Genomic DNA, 14736 nt, shown 5'->3' with positions numbered 1-14736 from the left:
TTGTTTCTCTGGTAAGTTTAATGATGCTGAACTATCTTTCCCTTACTTGATCGGATGTTATCGTCGTGCTTTTGAACAAGAGAAACAAATCAATATACTCATGAATAAGGACCTTGAACATGACATGACATCTATTGTAAAACGAGCAAAAAGTTTAGTTATTTCTTATTGTCTCATGATATATCTCGTGAACTCTATTAGATTCCCCGACAATAAGGTTTCTAGTTCTAATGAGTCGTCGCTTTTCCGGTTTCTCTTTGCAAAATTTTCACCGCGCAAGAAAGAAGTGTAAGGAAATGGTGGGTTTCCTAAATTGGGTCAACTTCCATATATAATATGGGTTTCCTAATGGACCATGGTTTCCTAGTATGAGTTGGTTTCCTAAACCAAGGAGGCTAATACTTGGGAACCAAGTTTGTGACTCATATATAAGGATGTCTAGGCTAAGTGTTTTAGTCATGCAATCCTAAATGTAAATCTCGTAGAGATGTGAGGGATTCATCCCACCTATTGAGGTGGTTATGTGAGAGACCTAATGGTGGAAGGAGTACATCATTATGGTGTTTATGGGATACTTATCGATGTTGGAAGATATTTCGTTACAGAGTATTCATATGGAGATGTTGGTAAGACATCTTGTTAAGGAGAAGATAATCTTGGTGGTGCTGGATTAGATTATTGGTGTTGAGCTAAAGGCGTCCATGATAATCTATATCAGGGTGTGCAGAGAAGATCGTCTCGTTGTGGTAGATAATGTGGTAAACATTAACTCGTATGGGTGAATATGCTACTTTGGATCTTATAGGGTTCTTGTGAGAGTTCTTATGTTCGGTCACGTTGTGGTGCGTCGATTGATTGATTTAGTCAATCAGTTGTATAATTCTCAGTGGTGATTCTATAATGAATAAAGAGGTCGTAGCCGTTTGGTGGATGTAGACAACATTACACACATTGTGTATATTTTTTAACCACGTTAAATCCGTGAGTACTTTACTTCTTGTTGCTTTGTTATGGCTTGCATCTATGTGGTTCTCTTTCTCTTCTTCTTATCCTAGATCCTAGTAAGGTTCATGGAGCAATCTGAGAGATCAAGTGTTTCTTGTTAGCAAATATGTTTCCGCAAGATTAGCACGTAGATGGATCTGAACCCCAACAATTGGTATCAGAGCTATAGGTTGCGTAGAAGATTCGAAGAGATAAGTTTTGGGTTTTCTTGATTTGCAAGAAAATTTTGGAGACGCAGGATTTGGTTTCATTAAGTATGTGAGGATTTGATGTTACAGCTTCCGAAGATGCAGAATTTGATGTTATCAAGTATGTGTAGGATTTGATTTCATCAGTTTTGGATACAAAGCAAAGTAAGCTACCTCTAAAGGAATGAGATTATATCAGGTGATCTACATTCGATATGGTCAAGATGTATGGTCTTGATGTTTATGGTGCTCTACGTTGGAGATTTGACATTCATACTTATTGGAGCATAAATCATATACATGGCTTCAAGTAAGTTTATTTATTCTCTATACTTCGTACCATATTCTTGTGATATGTTTGAAAGACCTGCGTATTTCAATTAATCGGTTTTTGCTTGGAAAGACACAAGAAGGCAAGAATATCGTAGTTTGGATACAAATATTGATTTGTATGTTTGTGGAAGTAAAGACGGAATATAAGCATGTCAAAGTCTCATTATTGTTCCAAACCAAGGAAACAATAATTTGGTTATCAATCGTCATCAATTGGATTATGTTGCTGCTTGTATTTAACCTGAAGTTGAAGAATGTGAAGATGGATTCATACTTTTTCTGCCTTAGTTGTTTGTTACAATAAGGATATGGGAAAATCTCGTTGTAGGTTTCATTTTGGAAGTATTTTTCATTGGCCAGGGTTTAATATGTTCCAGTTGTGAAGAGTTTGATTTCAGTATTAGTATTTGAAGCGTGTGATTATAAATAAGTTGCATGACAGTGATCGTTGGATGAGATGTGATATTGGTTGGGGTGGAGCTATAGATTCTTCTTATTTTATAAGAATCAGTTTGTCGACACAGTTTGTTAGGGTTTGTTTGTCTGTGTTGAAGTTTGACATTGTCTCGGGTAGAACAATGTTTTGGAGTTTCTCTCGTACTGTTTCTGATGGAGAAGCTAGATAGTTTGTGATCTTTTGATTCTTATCAAAGAAGTTCAGTTGAAGAGTTATTTTTGGTTGTACACCATTTGAAGTCGATCGGACCTGGTTGAAGTGCAAGACCATTGTGAGAAAAAGGTTGGTCTATTGTATTGCGGATACGTTCCTATTTTGGTAAAGACCCATTATGAGGAATTAAAAAGGTATCGCTTGGAAACTTCAAGAGTTTAAAGAATAAAGATACAATACTACAATGTATATGGTGGTGTGGCTACGGGAGCTAGCGCATACTACTTGGAGAAAACACGGTGCATGAATTTGATTGGGCTACAATTTCGGCGTGTTTTTCCATCAACCTTTTATTATGCATTGGTTTGATTTCCCGATGATTAGTGTGAGACTTTATGTTGGAGAGAGCAACATTATATCAATGATAATATTTGGGGGTTTGCTCATCTGCTATAGTTATTGAAATTTATTTCAATAGTGACAGAGCCTGTAGAGATGAAGGTAGAAATTTCTATTGAGAAATTTTGTTCAGCAACATTATAGTTTCCGTCAAGTTATAAAAACAACAGTGTCTTGAATTTTTTGGAGCTTGAGGAAGTTACCGAAGGTTTCAGATTATGGCTGGGTGTGATTGGGTCTTTGTGTGAGGACGGATTATCAGATTTCGAACATTGGTGTATGTTTGGAGCAAGATTGGAAAAGGGATATGTACAAGACAAAATGTGTGACAGTATGCATTGTTACGAGGGTAGAAATGAATTCTTCGACTTTAGTCACAGTTCTATCTGAATCCGATTGTGTTGTGGTTTGACTGTCATGAAGTCGAAACTACATGCTTGCTTAAGAAATTGATAAAATACTATATTGACAATTATGCCTGTAAAAAGAATATTGTTGTCAGAGCCCGTTGAGGTTGCTGAAGTGGTGTAGAAATCTATGGTGTGTCAGCTATCGAAGTCTCTGTGAAGCTGAACAGTTTGGTTGTGAAGTATGAATGCAATGGTTGAAGATATGATGAGCTTTTTTAAATGAGTAAAACTCAATTGAGGAAATATGGTCGTAGAATCATGATCCAATCGTAGATAGGCTCGTAAAGAAAGATTCATAGATATGATCTCGAGATTGGCACGCAGTGGAAAGGATCTGTAGATTGGTTGTATTTGGTGCGCAGTTAGAGTCATGCTCAATATGCTTTGGTACATACAAGATGGTTAGTTTCTTGGAAGCTAACATAAAGGTTGGTTTATTATAAACTAACACAAGGTATCTCGTCAACTCGCTTTGGAGGACATGCTCGTGGAAAAGCAAGTATGTGATCAGTTGTTTAAATAAGCAATTGACTCGGCTGGAGTTTGGAAACGAAGATGAAGACTATGGTTATGATAAGGTTATGCTTAGGAATACACATGAAGGCTACTGTGGTAATTTTATTTGTTGATCGATTAGTTATGGATGTCAACCCTAACGGATGTGGTGAGCAACTTGGAGTTAGTGGCTTAGAAGAGTGGAACATTAACTTAGGTGGAGCAAGGCAGGCCAACACGGAGCTTTGTTCGTAGTATGGAACAAGTTCGAAGGTGGCGAAGGCTCAAAGGCGCATAATGACTGTAACTAAGTTCGATTTGTAGCATATGGACAACGATCGTGTATGGTCTGATTGAGTTGGCATGCAATACACCATTATGATGTCAATCAATATGGAGTTGTGAACAGAAAGGAGTAAGGTGTTTCTCAAGATGTTGCATAACGGATGATCATATGATGATAGTTGTTGAGATGGTCAGATTTTTCACCGTGGTGGAGATTTGTACAATCACCGGTAGGTTGGATTGTTAAGTCTGAGTTGGTTACGTTCAAGTTTGGTTTGCTCTCTTCTGGTGGAGGTTGTAGGGAACAATTTGGATGAACTACATTTCAGTTTGATTCCTATTGAGGATATGTAGGCAACCAGTGATGGTGCAATCGATGTTCAGAAGATAGAAGGATAACAGTTGATCGTCTCATGCATGAATGCATGATCCGAGGTGGAGAATTGAAGGAAACGGTGGGTTTCCTAAATTGGGTCAACTTCCATATATAATATGGGTTGCCTAATGGACCATGGTTTCCTAGTATGAGTTGGTTTCCTAAACCAAGGAGGCTAATACTTGGGAACCAAGTTTGTGACTCCTATATAAGGAGGTCTAGGCTAAGTGTTTTAGTCATGCAATCCTCAATGTAAATCTCGTAGAGATGTGAGGGATTCATCCCACCTATTGAGGTGGTTATGTGAGAGACCTAATGGTGGAAGGAGTATATCATTATGGTTTTTATGGGATACTTATCGATGTTGGAAGATATGTCGTTATGGAGTATTCATATGGAGATGTTGGTAAGACATCTTGTTAAGGAGAAGATCATCTTGGTGGTGCTGGATTCGATTATTGGTGTTGAGCTAAAGGCGTCCATGATAATCTATATCAGGGTGTGCAGAGAAGATCGTCTCGTTGTGGTAGATAATGTGGGAAACATTATCTCGTATGGGTGAAGATGCTACTTTGGATCTTATATGATGCTTGTGAGAATTCTTATGTTCGGTCATGTTGTGGTGAGTCGATGGATTGATTTAGTCAATCAGTTGTGTAAAGTGGTGATTCTATAATGAATAAAGAGGTCGTAGCCGTTTGGTGGATGTAGACAATATTACACACATTGTGTATATTGTTGAACCACGTTAAAATTATGAGTACTTTACTTCTTGTTGCTTTGTTTATGGCTTGCATCTATGTGGTTCTCTTTCTCTTTATTCTTCTTATCCTAGATCCTAGTAAGGTTCATGGAGCAATCCGAAAGATCAAGTGTTTCTTGTTAGCTAATATGTTTCCGCAAGATTAGCATGTAGATGACTCTGAACCCCAACACGAAGGTCGTTCATTGGATTGCCCGTCAGGGTTTTTTCACTGACATTCTCGAGAAAATGGACATTTCAATCCTGAATTTAGTTTTGAGGTCATTATACGAGGATTTGAGTAAATGGGTTCTTGAAGAATCTCTTTTAAGCGATTTGTTTATGCAACCGTTGGATATTTAATTGAATCTCCACATGGGGCGAAAGCTCTAGTGAATCATCCAATGTGGTTACCAAAAGGAGCTAATGGACTCGAAATTGAGAAGACGAGCATATTGGGACCTTTCTTTCATGTCAGTCTTATTTCAGATGATTTCAGTGCAACCAATAGAAGTTACGCAAGTTGTTTACATGATGGACTGGAAAAGGTGCTTCTACTTCTCTTGGAAAATGCTGATACACGAGAGAGTGTTCTTCAGTTTATTGCAGAGTTAATCTTGAAAAACTCTTCAATGGCTAATATACATGTCGATAAAACTTGTGCAAGTTTAGGCCTGTTTGTCAATCTCGGTGCTGTTATGCTTCGGCTCTTCAAGAATTTCTTCGATACAGATACAAGAAGTCAGGGTGAAATAGATGTGAGATATGTAATCTACGGTACCCATTTGAACTTGAGTAAGTCGACTTCCCTCCACTCATCGTTGGACGAAGTTGTGGCATGGATTATTCGAGACAATGCGGATGCCATGAACCTAATTTCAGGGAGAACTTCTAGTTTGAAAACTGAACATACATTTTTTTTGTGAATGGTTTTTTATGACGGCGAGGGTGCTCCATTTTGGGCTAATAAAGTCACTCTCTGAGTTGGAACTTGAATATCAAGAAATGGAAGAAATTGATCCGTATAGTTTAAAAGTGATGGTGGGAGCAGCTTCCTTTCCTCAGCGGAACCTGGATGCCGAACAAGATCTAGACGAAGAGTTCCAATTTTGTTGGCGGAAATACTGCAGTTATATATACCAGGTACTGCTTGATAAACCATTGCTTCAGCAGGCACTTTCTTTTTACCAGTTGATGCTTACTTGGTTAGTAGACCTTGTCGGCGGGTTTAAAATGCCATTACCAATAACTTGTCCAATTGAATTTGCTTGTGTGCCTGAACATTTTGTGGAAGATGCCATTGGATTGCTTATTGCTGTGTTTAAGTACTCGAAGTTGATAGGTGGAGAGATTCTTCCTAAAATGGACGAATACATGAACTTCATGATGATGTTCATGGCTAATCCAAAATATAAAAGAAACTCATATATCAGAGAGCAGATGGTGGAACCTCTTGAATCTGTGTGTCAGCAAAAGAACTTTGTCATCTTACACAATTACAATCTTTGAAGACAATCAACTATGTCTCTCGTATCTTGTCCGTAGCCTTCTAATGCTTTATGTTGAATAGGAGTTTGCTGAATCTCCAACTCAACGTAAATTCCGCAAAAACGTGGATTATGTTGAAGACAATCAACTATGTTTGAAGACAATCAACTATGTTTGGAGAAGGTAATTATGTTGAATTCTGATTACTGGTATTAGTTCAGACCGAATTCTGACAGGGATGGAAAGCTCTCCCCTGACTTAACGCCAAGTATTACTATGTTTTTCCTTTTGCTTATTCAGAAATGTAATTTCAATTCAAGGATTCTAGCGGTTCAAAGACAACAAAGAAATCAGGGAATAGCCTTTCTGCCGTTTTTCTCTTTTCTTTACATTGGACATAGGGAGACCAAGAAGGGAAGGAGCACAGAAGAACACAGAGGCAAAGCCACAACTAGGACTGGACTGCTTTGCCAAAACCTACACGAACAAAACATGTCAGTCGCGTCAAAGCTATGAAACCAATAATTTCAGATGCTTTATCTTCAGATAGCTATTATTTGCCCAACCACCGCAACAACCTCATTCAATTCCAAAGCATAATTGTTAGGCTGCCCATATCCGAATAATTTGTGCCTATAGCAATTGTAGTCCAGTAAAGTAGGAAACTACCGAAATCCAATCTCAACTGAGAATTTTTGTCTAGGTTTTAAACTGAACCACGTTGCATCTACTTCCAAAGACAAATTACTTTTTCTTTTTGTTCTTTTTTTTCTTTTTCTTGAAGCTACTGTCTACAGAGAGATTCAAGAAGTGGTTTTTTTCTTTCTCTTTTCACTAAATTGAAAAACATGGATAGTGAGAGATTAGATTACTGGTCTGAATGGCAAGTTTATGTATGTGCTACAATTCTGATAATACCTGCAATTGTAGCTGTAGTTTTGATTTGGAAATCAAAGAAGGCTCCATTGAGTGTTTATGATTCGTGGGTTTCTTGCTGGAAATATCTTAATCCAATTTGGATTTTAATTTATAGAGCTTTGGTGGTTGCTATCATGACCTTCTTACTGTGTAAGACAGTTATCAATGATGGTCCTTCAGATTTCTATTTCTACACTCAGTTAAGATCATCTCTTAAACCCTTTACTCTTCTCTTTAATTTTGTTTTTGTATTTCTGTTCTTTTTTTGCTTACATTGTGTAGAATTACTTCTTAGGATGTGTTCTACATTGCACTTGTTGCAGACACTTCTATTACTCGTCAAGCATAATCATGTTAGGTGTTGAGTGTATTTGAACTAAATTGTAATTGAATCTTGTAAGTTGTATTTATCAGTAAGAAATACAATGCTATTGTTTTAGGTGTTGAGTGTTTTTGGATTTAGTAGTATAATTATAACTAAGAGGTAGGATTTGTTGTTATTGTTATTGTTATTTTGAAAAGTTAACGACTCTATGCTAATTCTGGGGACGAAGATATATGCGTTGAGCATAACACTCTCACCAAAATTCAGCTCTTTCTAAACTTAGAACCATGTATGTTTTGATTATAGTGTTCAACTTCTTTAATAATTGTTAGTATTTTCAATAGCTGTAGGTGACGGGGTTACAAGTTTGAGAGTGAATTCAATAGATATTGCTGAAAATCAGCCATTGGATCTTTACATTTGTGTGCAATGGAGAATGTCATTTAAGCATGTCAAAGGAACCTTCCTCTGATAACTAAATAACCAAGACAAGTAGGTCTGCTTGTGTTTGATTTGATGTCAGTTGTTTTTTTTCCTTACTCAACATAACCGACACCAACTAAGGCACATGTTCCTATCATGCTATATAGGGTTACGGATGTCATTGAGTTGTAATCTTGGTTGAGTATCCTTAATTTCTGTTATGCACAATCAGTTAGTGGACTTCCAGTGTGATAGAAGGGTGTGTATAACCGCTGAACCTTGAGGCTGTTGCTCTTTCGTATTTATTGATAAAATGTCTGCCTTAAATGCTGTTGAATCTGAAGCTATGGGTTTGCATTTGAGGCTGGTGTATGTGGCAAAGAGAGCAGTTCATCCAGACATGTATAGCCTCAATGCTCTCATAGGAGTACCAAGAATCTGGCAGAAACACTTACTTTTGTGAATTGTTCATTCACTGCAAAGACCCCTTGAAAAGAATTCATGTAGATGAAAAGAATTCTTATCAAAATTTACCATCTAGCTATGATATTACGGTGTAGGATAAACAATGACTGCTAGTGGTATTTGGTCCTATTTGAATAGCAGGCTTTTGAAGGTTTTCATGTTCTTGGTTATCAAGCTTAACATGATGTTCCCTGGATGAACCCTTAAGTGAAACTCATCAATAATGTGATACTATCCTGTGAATAGAATATCCTTCATTGATGATATTAAGGTATCTATGTACGAGGTGATTGTCATTTTCCCACTATCGATATTTAGGTTTGAGTTCTCATGATACGCAATCTACACTACAGGTGGACTTTCACCTTGGTCCTCATCTATTTTGTGGTACGTTTTGCATTCCTTGAATTTTCTGTAAATGAGAGAAAAAGAATGGGGATTTTCCAAAGTCAAGGTTCAACTGAACATGTAATGTAATGACTTTTCTGTAGCTCGCAACCGTTGCATCTGCGCATGGATGCTGGACTTGTTTAAAGACAACCACCAGCAGGAATGAGCTAGGAAATGGCTTCCTGAGAAGGGATTTGGAAGGAAATGAACCTAATCAGTCAAGTACCGAATCAAACAAATTCTGGGATGTTTCGAAATTACAGAAGATCCATCATGAACGAAAAGAGATGGTGAAAACAGCTGGGTTTGGGGGTTATCTGCTGCAAATCATTTATCAGGTTAATATTCTGTTTAAGTTTCCTCTTTTTATGTCAACCTTGACAAAAGAAAAAGCTTATAGTCTTTCTTGCAGCATTTTCTTCTGATTTGTTACCGTCTTCCATTTGATTTTTAGTATTTGCTAATGGCCACTTCTTTCAAACAGACTTCTGCAGGTGCTGCAGTGCTAACAGACATTGTCTTTTGGTGCCTTCTCGTACCATTTCCCTCCAGTGACAACTTTAAAGTTGACCTGGTAAATACTCTGTTACCTCCTTGCTGCTTTAGCATGTACATGTCTTTTTCTTTCTTATCGGGTTATCTTTATTTTCCACTCAACTTGAACTGATGTACTCCCAATCGCACCACTTAACAGATCGCGGGGTGCATGCATTCTCTCAATCTTGTGTTTCTTCTCCTCGACACCACTCTCAACAGTCGTGTAAGTATGACGCTTTAGTAAATAAAGCATTACCTGTTTCGCAAAAGTTCAGGGTATCAGTATACTTGTCCATGAATAACGTGGACAGCCATAGGCAGCCCACACCAAGAAGTAAATCATTATTTTAACTCCAGTCAGTCCATAATAACATGAACTGTTGAACTTCAAACAAGCGTCAAAAATTAGGACTTCACATTGGTATTTGTTTCCATTATATCAGTGACATTTGTTTTATTTTAGTACTAATAAACAGGTTTTTCATTGTTCAGCCATTTCCTTATTGGTTCGGCCTGGTCTATTTCGTGATTTGGAGCTGTTTATACATTGTTTTCCAGTGGGTTCTTCATGCCTGTGGTGTATTGACATGGTAAGCTAACATCTGCTCTTCCTAGACAAGCTCAATTAAATTATAACAAGAAACTTTGCAGAACCTCCTTTTGACATTTGTGCACATTCAATGCATGTCTATAGGTGGCCTTACGCTTTTCTCAAGCTCTCAACCCCATGGGCACCTCTCTGGTAATTAAAAGTGACCAACATATTTCCTCGTTACTCCAACATTTTCTCTGTCGTTTATGGATTGACGCATAATTTGTATCTGCAGGTACTTAGCGATGGCTCTGGTTCACATCCCTTGTTACAGTTTTTACGCTCTGGTCGTGAAAGCGAAAAACTCTGCCTTCACAAAAATATTCCCCAATGCGTTTGCGGGATCATCATAACACGTTAGATTGTTGATCGCTCAAATTTTGAAGTAAATATGAATGGTTACTAATTGAACTTGCACATAGAATTGGAAAATGTGGAAACCCCCATTGCAGCTGAGAACTTGTGGTCCATCACTCATTGTCCAGCTTTTTGTAAAGTTACTTATTGAGTCTATGAAGAACCTAAGAACTCAAAAGAACTCAAAAGTGCCCCAAGTATTTTGGAGGTGGCAGATATAGAACTACTCCAAAATGTTTGGTAAAGACTATCCATTGTGCTATCAGGTATTTTGATGTTATTGTTTCTTTTATAAAGTCAAAAGTATTATTCATATGAAACACGATTAGCTATTAAATATATAACGTGCTATGAGTAACGACTTAACTAATATAATTCAAAAACTGATTGTTTTATGTAAGTACTTGTTTCAAGATTTAGTAACCCCTTGAATTTATTTCCATTGATGATAATCCTTATCAAACCAGCTACACGCACCTTCCTGGATATTAGAAATTAATGTATTATGTATATATACAGAGTGGATGCGGCTTGGTCTTCATATCCCAGTAATTTCCTACATTTAGCTAATCAGATTGAATCTGATTTAGTCCATTAAATTAGTTAAGTCGAATTGTGTTTCACATGGATGAGACTTTTGAGTTTTTGGAAATTAAATTTTGGCAGCAGCTGATAATATTTTGTATTCAAGAATGAGTTGGCCATTGCACTTCCTAGTCATACCTTATTTGGCAATCTTTTTTTATTTTTTAAATGATTTCTTTAATGTTATCATTTTCATGTCTTTAGTTGTTCTTATGGAACTATTAGTAGCAGTTATTGCCAAGACATGGCAGGTACACAATTACAAAAACATGGCAGATACATCAAACCTCCTCAACTCCAATGATACCCAAACTCATCCTCTCCTCGAAAAAATTGTCAAAACCTTCGACGAGATAATTGAACGGTTTATAGGAAATTTCGGTTGGGCTCAGTTGCTGCAAGTCATAGTTGTATCTTTTGCATGGGTGTTTGAAGCGCAACAAACTTTCATAAGTGTGTTCGCAGATGCAGAACCAACATGGCACTGCATAGATCCTTACATCGAATCATGCAACTCAACTATGGCCTCCAACTTGTGTAAATTGCCTCGAAATGCATGGACATGGAATGAGCCAATCCAAACATCAACAGTCTCGGAATGGGACCTATCTTGTTTGGGTCCTGTTATCGCAGGTTTACCAACTTCATCTTTCTTCTCCGGTTGTCTACTGGGTGGACTCTTTCTTTCTACACTAGCCGACTCGTCTCTCGGTAGGAAAAACTTATTGGTTATTTCATGTCTTATGATGTCTTCATCAACTTTCTTAACAGCGTTTTCACCTAATATTTGGATCTACTCAATTTTAAGATTCATAACCGGGTTTGGCCGGGCAACAATCTCCACTTGCTCACTTGTTCTATCAACAGAAATCGTTGGAAAAAGTCGCCGCGGTAAGGTGGGTATTATTGGATTCATTTGTTTCACTCTTGGTTTCTTATCATTACCAGCCATGGCTTATTTCATGAGAGGGTCTTCTTGGAGAATGCTCTACATTTTAACTTCAATCCCAACATTGCTATATTCTGTAATAGTTCATTTCATGATTTACGAATCACCAAGGTGGTTAATGGTGCAAGGAAGAAAAGAAGAAGCCATTAATACTTTGAAGAGTATTGCTTCTCCTGATTCTTATGGAACTGATAAGAATCTATTGAACATAAGTTTATCCGGTATAGATATATCAATAAACCCAGAACAAAGCAATACAGATTTGTATTCCTCAATCAAAATGTTATGGGATAAAAAATGGGCTTTTAGAAGACTATCGGCCGCAATGCTAGTTTCTTTTGGAGTCGGAATGATGTACTACGGGATCCCATTAGGCGTTGGGAGTTTGGCTTCAAGTATTTATTTAAGTGCTACGTTAAATGCATTATCCGAGCTGCCATCATCGTTGATCACCTATTTCTTAATAGGAAGATTGAGAAGGAGAAGTTCAATGTTGTTTTTCACAATGTTGAGTGGTGGTTGTAGCATCATGTGTGTGGTTATCCAGGAGGGACAACAAGGATTGAGAATCGGTATTGAATTAGTATCATTCTTTAGCGTGTGTACGGCGTTTAACGTGTTATTGATATACACATTAGAACTATTTCCAACTTCCGTGAGGAGTTCAGCCTTGTCAATGGTGAAACAAGCTCTGGTTTTTGGTGGTATTCTTAGCCCAATTTTTATTGCAGCTGAAAGAGGAGTTGACGATAATGGATTCTTATCATACGGAGTATTTGGGTTAGTGATTTTGGGTTGTGGGTTGTTTATCCTTTGTTTGCCAGAGACAAGAGGTGAGATCATTTGTGACACCATGGATGATGAAGAAGAAAAGGCTAATAATATAATTGTTAAGGCATTTGACAAGAAGATATTGGTACCTTACATGTAAAATAACCTGGCAATCTTTGTATATGATTGTGAAGGATCAAATTGCAATTAGCATCTGATTATAATCCTATTATTTATGATTTTTTTTTTCATGTAATGGGAGAAAATATCACATTTTGTATTTTTCTATATAGTATTTTAAATTTCTTAATTTACAACCCGGTTAATTTGAGGCTTACTCGACTTATTTGAGGTTAAGACACTTTATCTAGTTTCTTTTATGATTAACTAGAAATAATATGTGCCGTAACGGCGCGGCATGAGACAGAATGACTTTTGGTTATGATGATTTTAATAATTGCCACACATTATGAGGCTTAATTCAACTCGTGAGAACTTGTACACATGAAAATTTTAATCCAAATAATTATAAATTCAGTTAGCGTAAATAATAGTTTAATAATTCCTCACGATTGTCTTTAGACTTAAAATATCGCGATATTCCTCGTGATATTCTTTAGACTCAAAGTAGTGACTTCGTTAGTCGCCATGAAATCGATGTCTTCCTACTTTCTTGCAACACGAAACTTGAGTACTGCAGGTTTGTTTTCATCACAATTTTGCGTTCTTGAAAAGGAAGCAAACACATTTTGAGCAACAAATTTTGTGGGACCACGGCTAATCATTTTGACATGTTGATACTCTTAGGTTAAAAAATTTACCAAGAAAATAAGTTGGAAATGAGTGAATGAGTTCGAAGGTGTGGGGTTGAAAAAATACACCCCTCTATTTATACACGTTCATTGAATAATTGTAATTAGTGACACTTTTAATATTTTTGACCCTTTTTTTCTTTTTCGAATGAGCTATTATGTGTTAATTATAAAGAAGCCGCTTCTTTGCATGCAAACTTTACAACATGGATGTTTTTATCTTATTTCTCATGATCGTGGGAGGATAATTAAGGGAGTAAATAGAGAAGGAAAATTAAGTGAAAAAAAATCTAATTTCCGTCATAAATAGAGACGGATATTTATTTATGGTCTAATCAAAAGAGGAAAAAAACGAGTTGTATACCTTAATTACCCGACGCATGTCCTAGATTTTATCCCCAATTATGATTGCCCTTTTTGTAATGTTTGCTGGTATAGAAACAGACCACCAAGAGGACACAAAATCTAAACCAACAGTGAACTTGGTAATTGTTCTTCCTTTTGTTTATGTTGCATATTTTCATCAAAATATTCATGGTTTTAAGATCTGAAGAAAAGATAGTCATGATCTTGATCAAGAACGCTGAAATGTTCTCAAGAATGCTAATTTTGTTATGGCTGAAAACATGGTTCATTTTTCGATTGGTTAAATGTCTCAGTCAAAAACGAAATTGTTATGGATGCTAAAAAATTATTCTAAAGTTCTTTGTTTTTTGGGGTTTACACATTGTAACTCTAATGTTATTTGTGTTTTGCAGGTTGATGAAGGTTGGCTTATTCGATTGCTAAATTAAAATCATGCTTATGATGGAAGAGTAAATTTTTGGTGAGTGATATTTGGATATGTATTTTTTCCGATTGCTCCCTTTATACAATGAATATAATTAAAATTATTCTTGGTATTTTACGATTTTCCCCTTTATACAATAAGTATAATGAAAATTATTCTTTGTATTTTTAAAACGAATATGTTACTTGTGTTTTACAGATTGGTGAAGGATGGATAAATTTGATTTTTTTGAAGATATGGTTCAAAGAATTTTCTTTATTTTTCTATGGTTGTAACATTTAATTTTTCACTTTATTTTTTTAACGACACATTTATGTTTTTAATTGATGAGGAACTAATTAAGAGGGTTATTAATATCTCCATAATGGAAGGAGGTTACAAATACCACGGCCGTTAGATGTCTTTTGCTAGGATGAGACTAGGGCGGTCGGATCACATGTTTGTCTCTCAAAATGTTATCTGTCCATCCAAGACTCAAAAACCTATGCTGT

The 14736-nt window shown here is 36.6% G+C and overlaps 2 protein-coding genes across 2 annotated transcripts; both read left to right on the top strand.

The window, feature by feature from the left end:
- Positions 1-7045: 7045 nt before the first annotated feature.
- On the top strand, positions 7046-10757 carry LOC113347001. Its single transcript, XM_026590572.1, has 8 exons — positions 7046-7448; positions 8816-8849; positions 8954-9190; positions 9337-9426; positions 9547-9612; positions 9882-9979; positions 10084-10131; positions 10217-10757. The coding sequence occupies exons 1-8, from the start codon at positions 7180-7182 to the stop codon at positions 10332-10334; spliced, it is 960 nt and encodes a 319-aa protein (XP_026446357.1). The 5' UTR covers positions 7046-7179; the 3' UTR covers positions 10335-10757.
- Positions 10758-11192: 435 nt separating this feature from the next.
- On the top strand, positions 11193-12803 carry LOC113350680 (organic cation/carnitine transporter 3-like). Its single transcript, XM_026594812.1, has one exon. The coding sequence runs from the start codon at positions 11193-11195 to the stop codon at positions 12801-12803; it is 1611 nt and encodes a 536-aa protein (XP_026450597.1).
- Positions 12804-14736: the final 1933 nt, after the last annotated feature.

Source organism: Papaver somniferum, chromosome 2, assembly GCF_003573695.1.
Source record: "Papaver somniferum cultivar HN1 chromosome 2, ASM357369v1, whole genome shotgun sequence".
In the NCBI taxonomy this organism is placed as follows: domain Eukaryota; kingdom Viridiplantae; phylum Streptophyta; class Magnoliopsida; order Ranunculales; family Papaveraceae; genus Papaver; species Papaver somniferum.
Note: the sequence above shows the minus strand (reverse complement) of the source record. Positions and strands in the feature narration are given on the sequence as shown.

Excerpts from the sequence above, each read along its gene's own strand:
- LOC113347001 (XM_026590572.1), top strand. The coding sequence starts at position 7,180 with ATGGATAGTGAGAGATTAGATTACTGGTCTGAATGGCAAGTTTATGTA. Across the intron at positions 8,850-8,953 it reads TGGTCCTCATCTATTTTGTG|CTCGCAACCGTTGCATCTGC; the intron begins GTACGTTTTGCA and ends ACTTTTCTGTAG. Across the intron at positions 9,191-9,336 it reads TGCTGCAAATCATTTATCAG|ACTTCTGCAGGTGCTGCAGT; the intron begins GTTAATATTCTG and ends TCTTTCAAACAG.
- LOC113350680 (XM_026594812.1), top strand. The coding sequence starts at position 11,193 with ATGGCAGATACATCAAACCTCCTCAACTCCAATGATACCCAAACTCAT.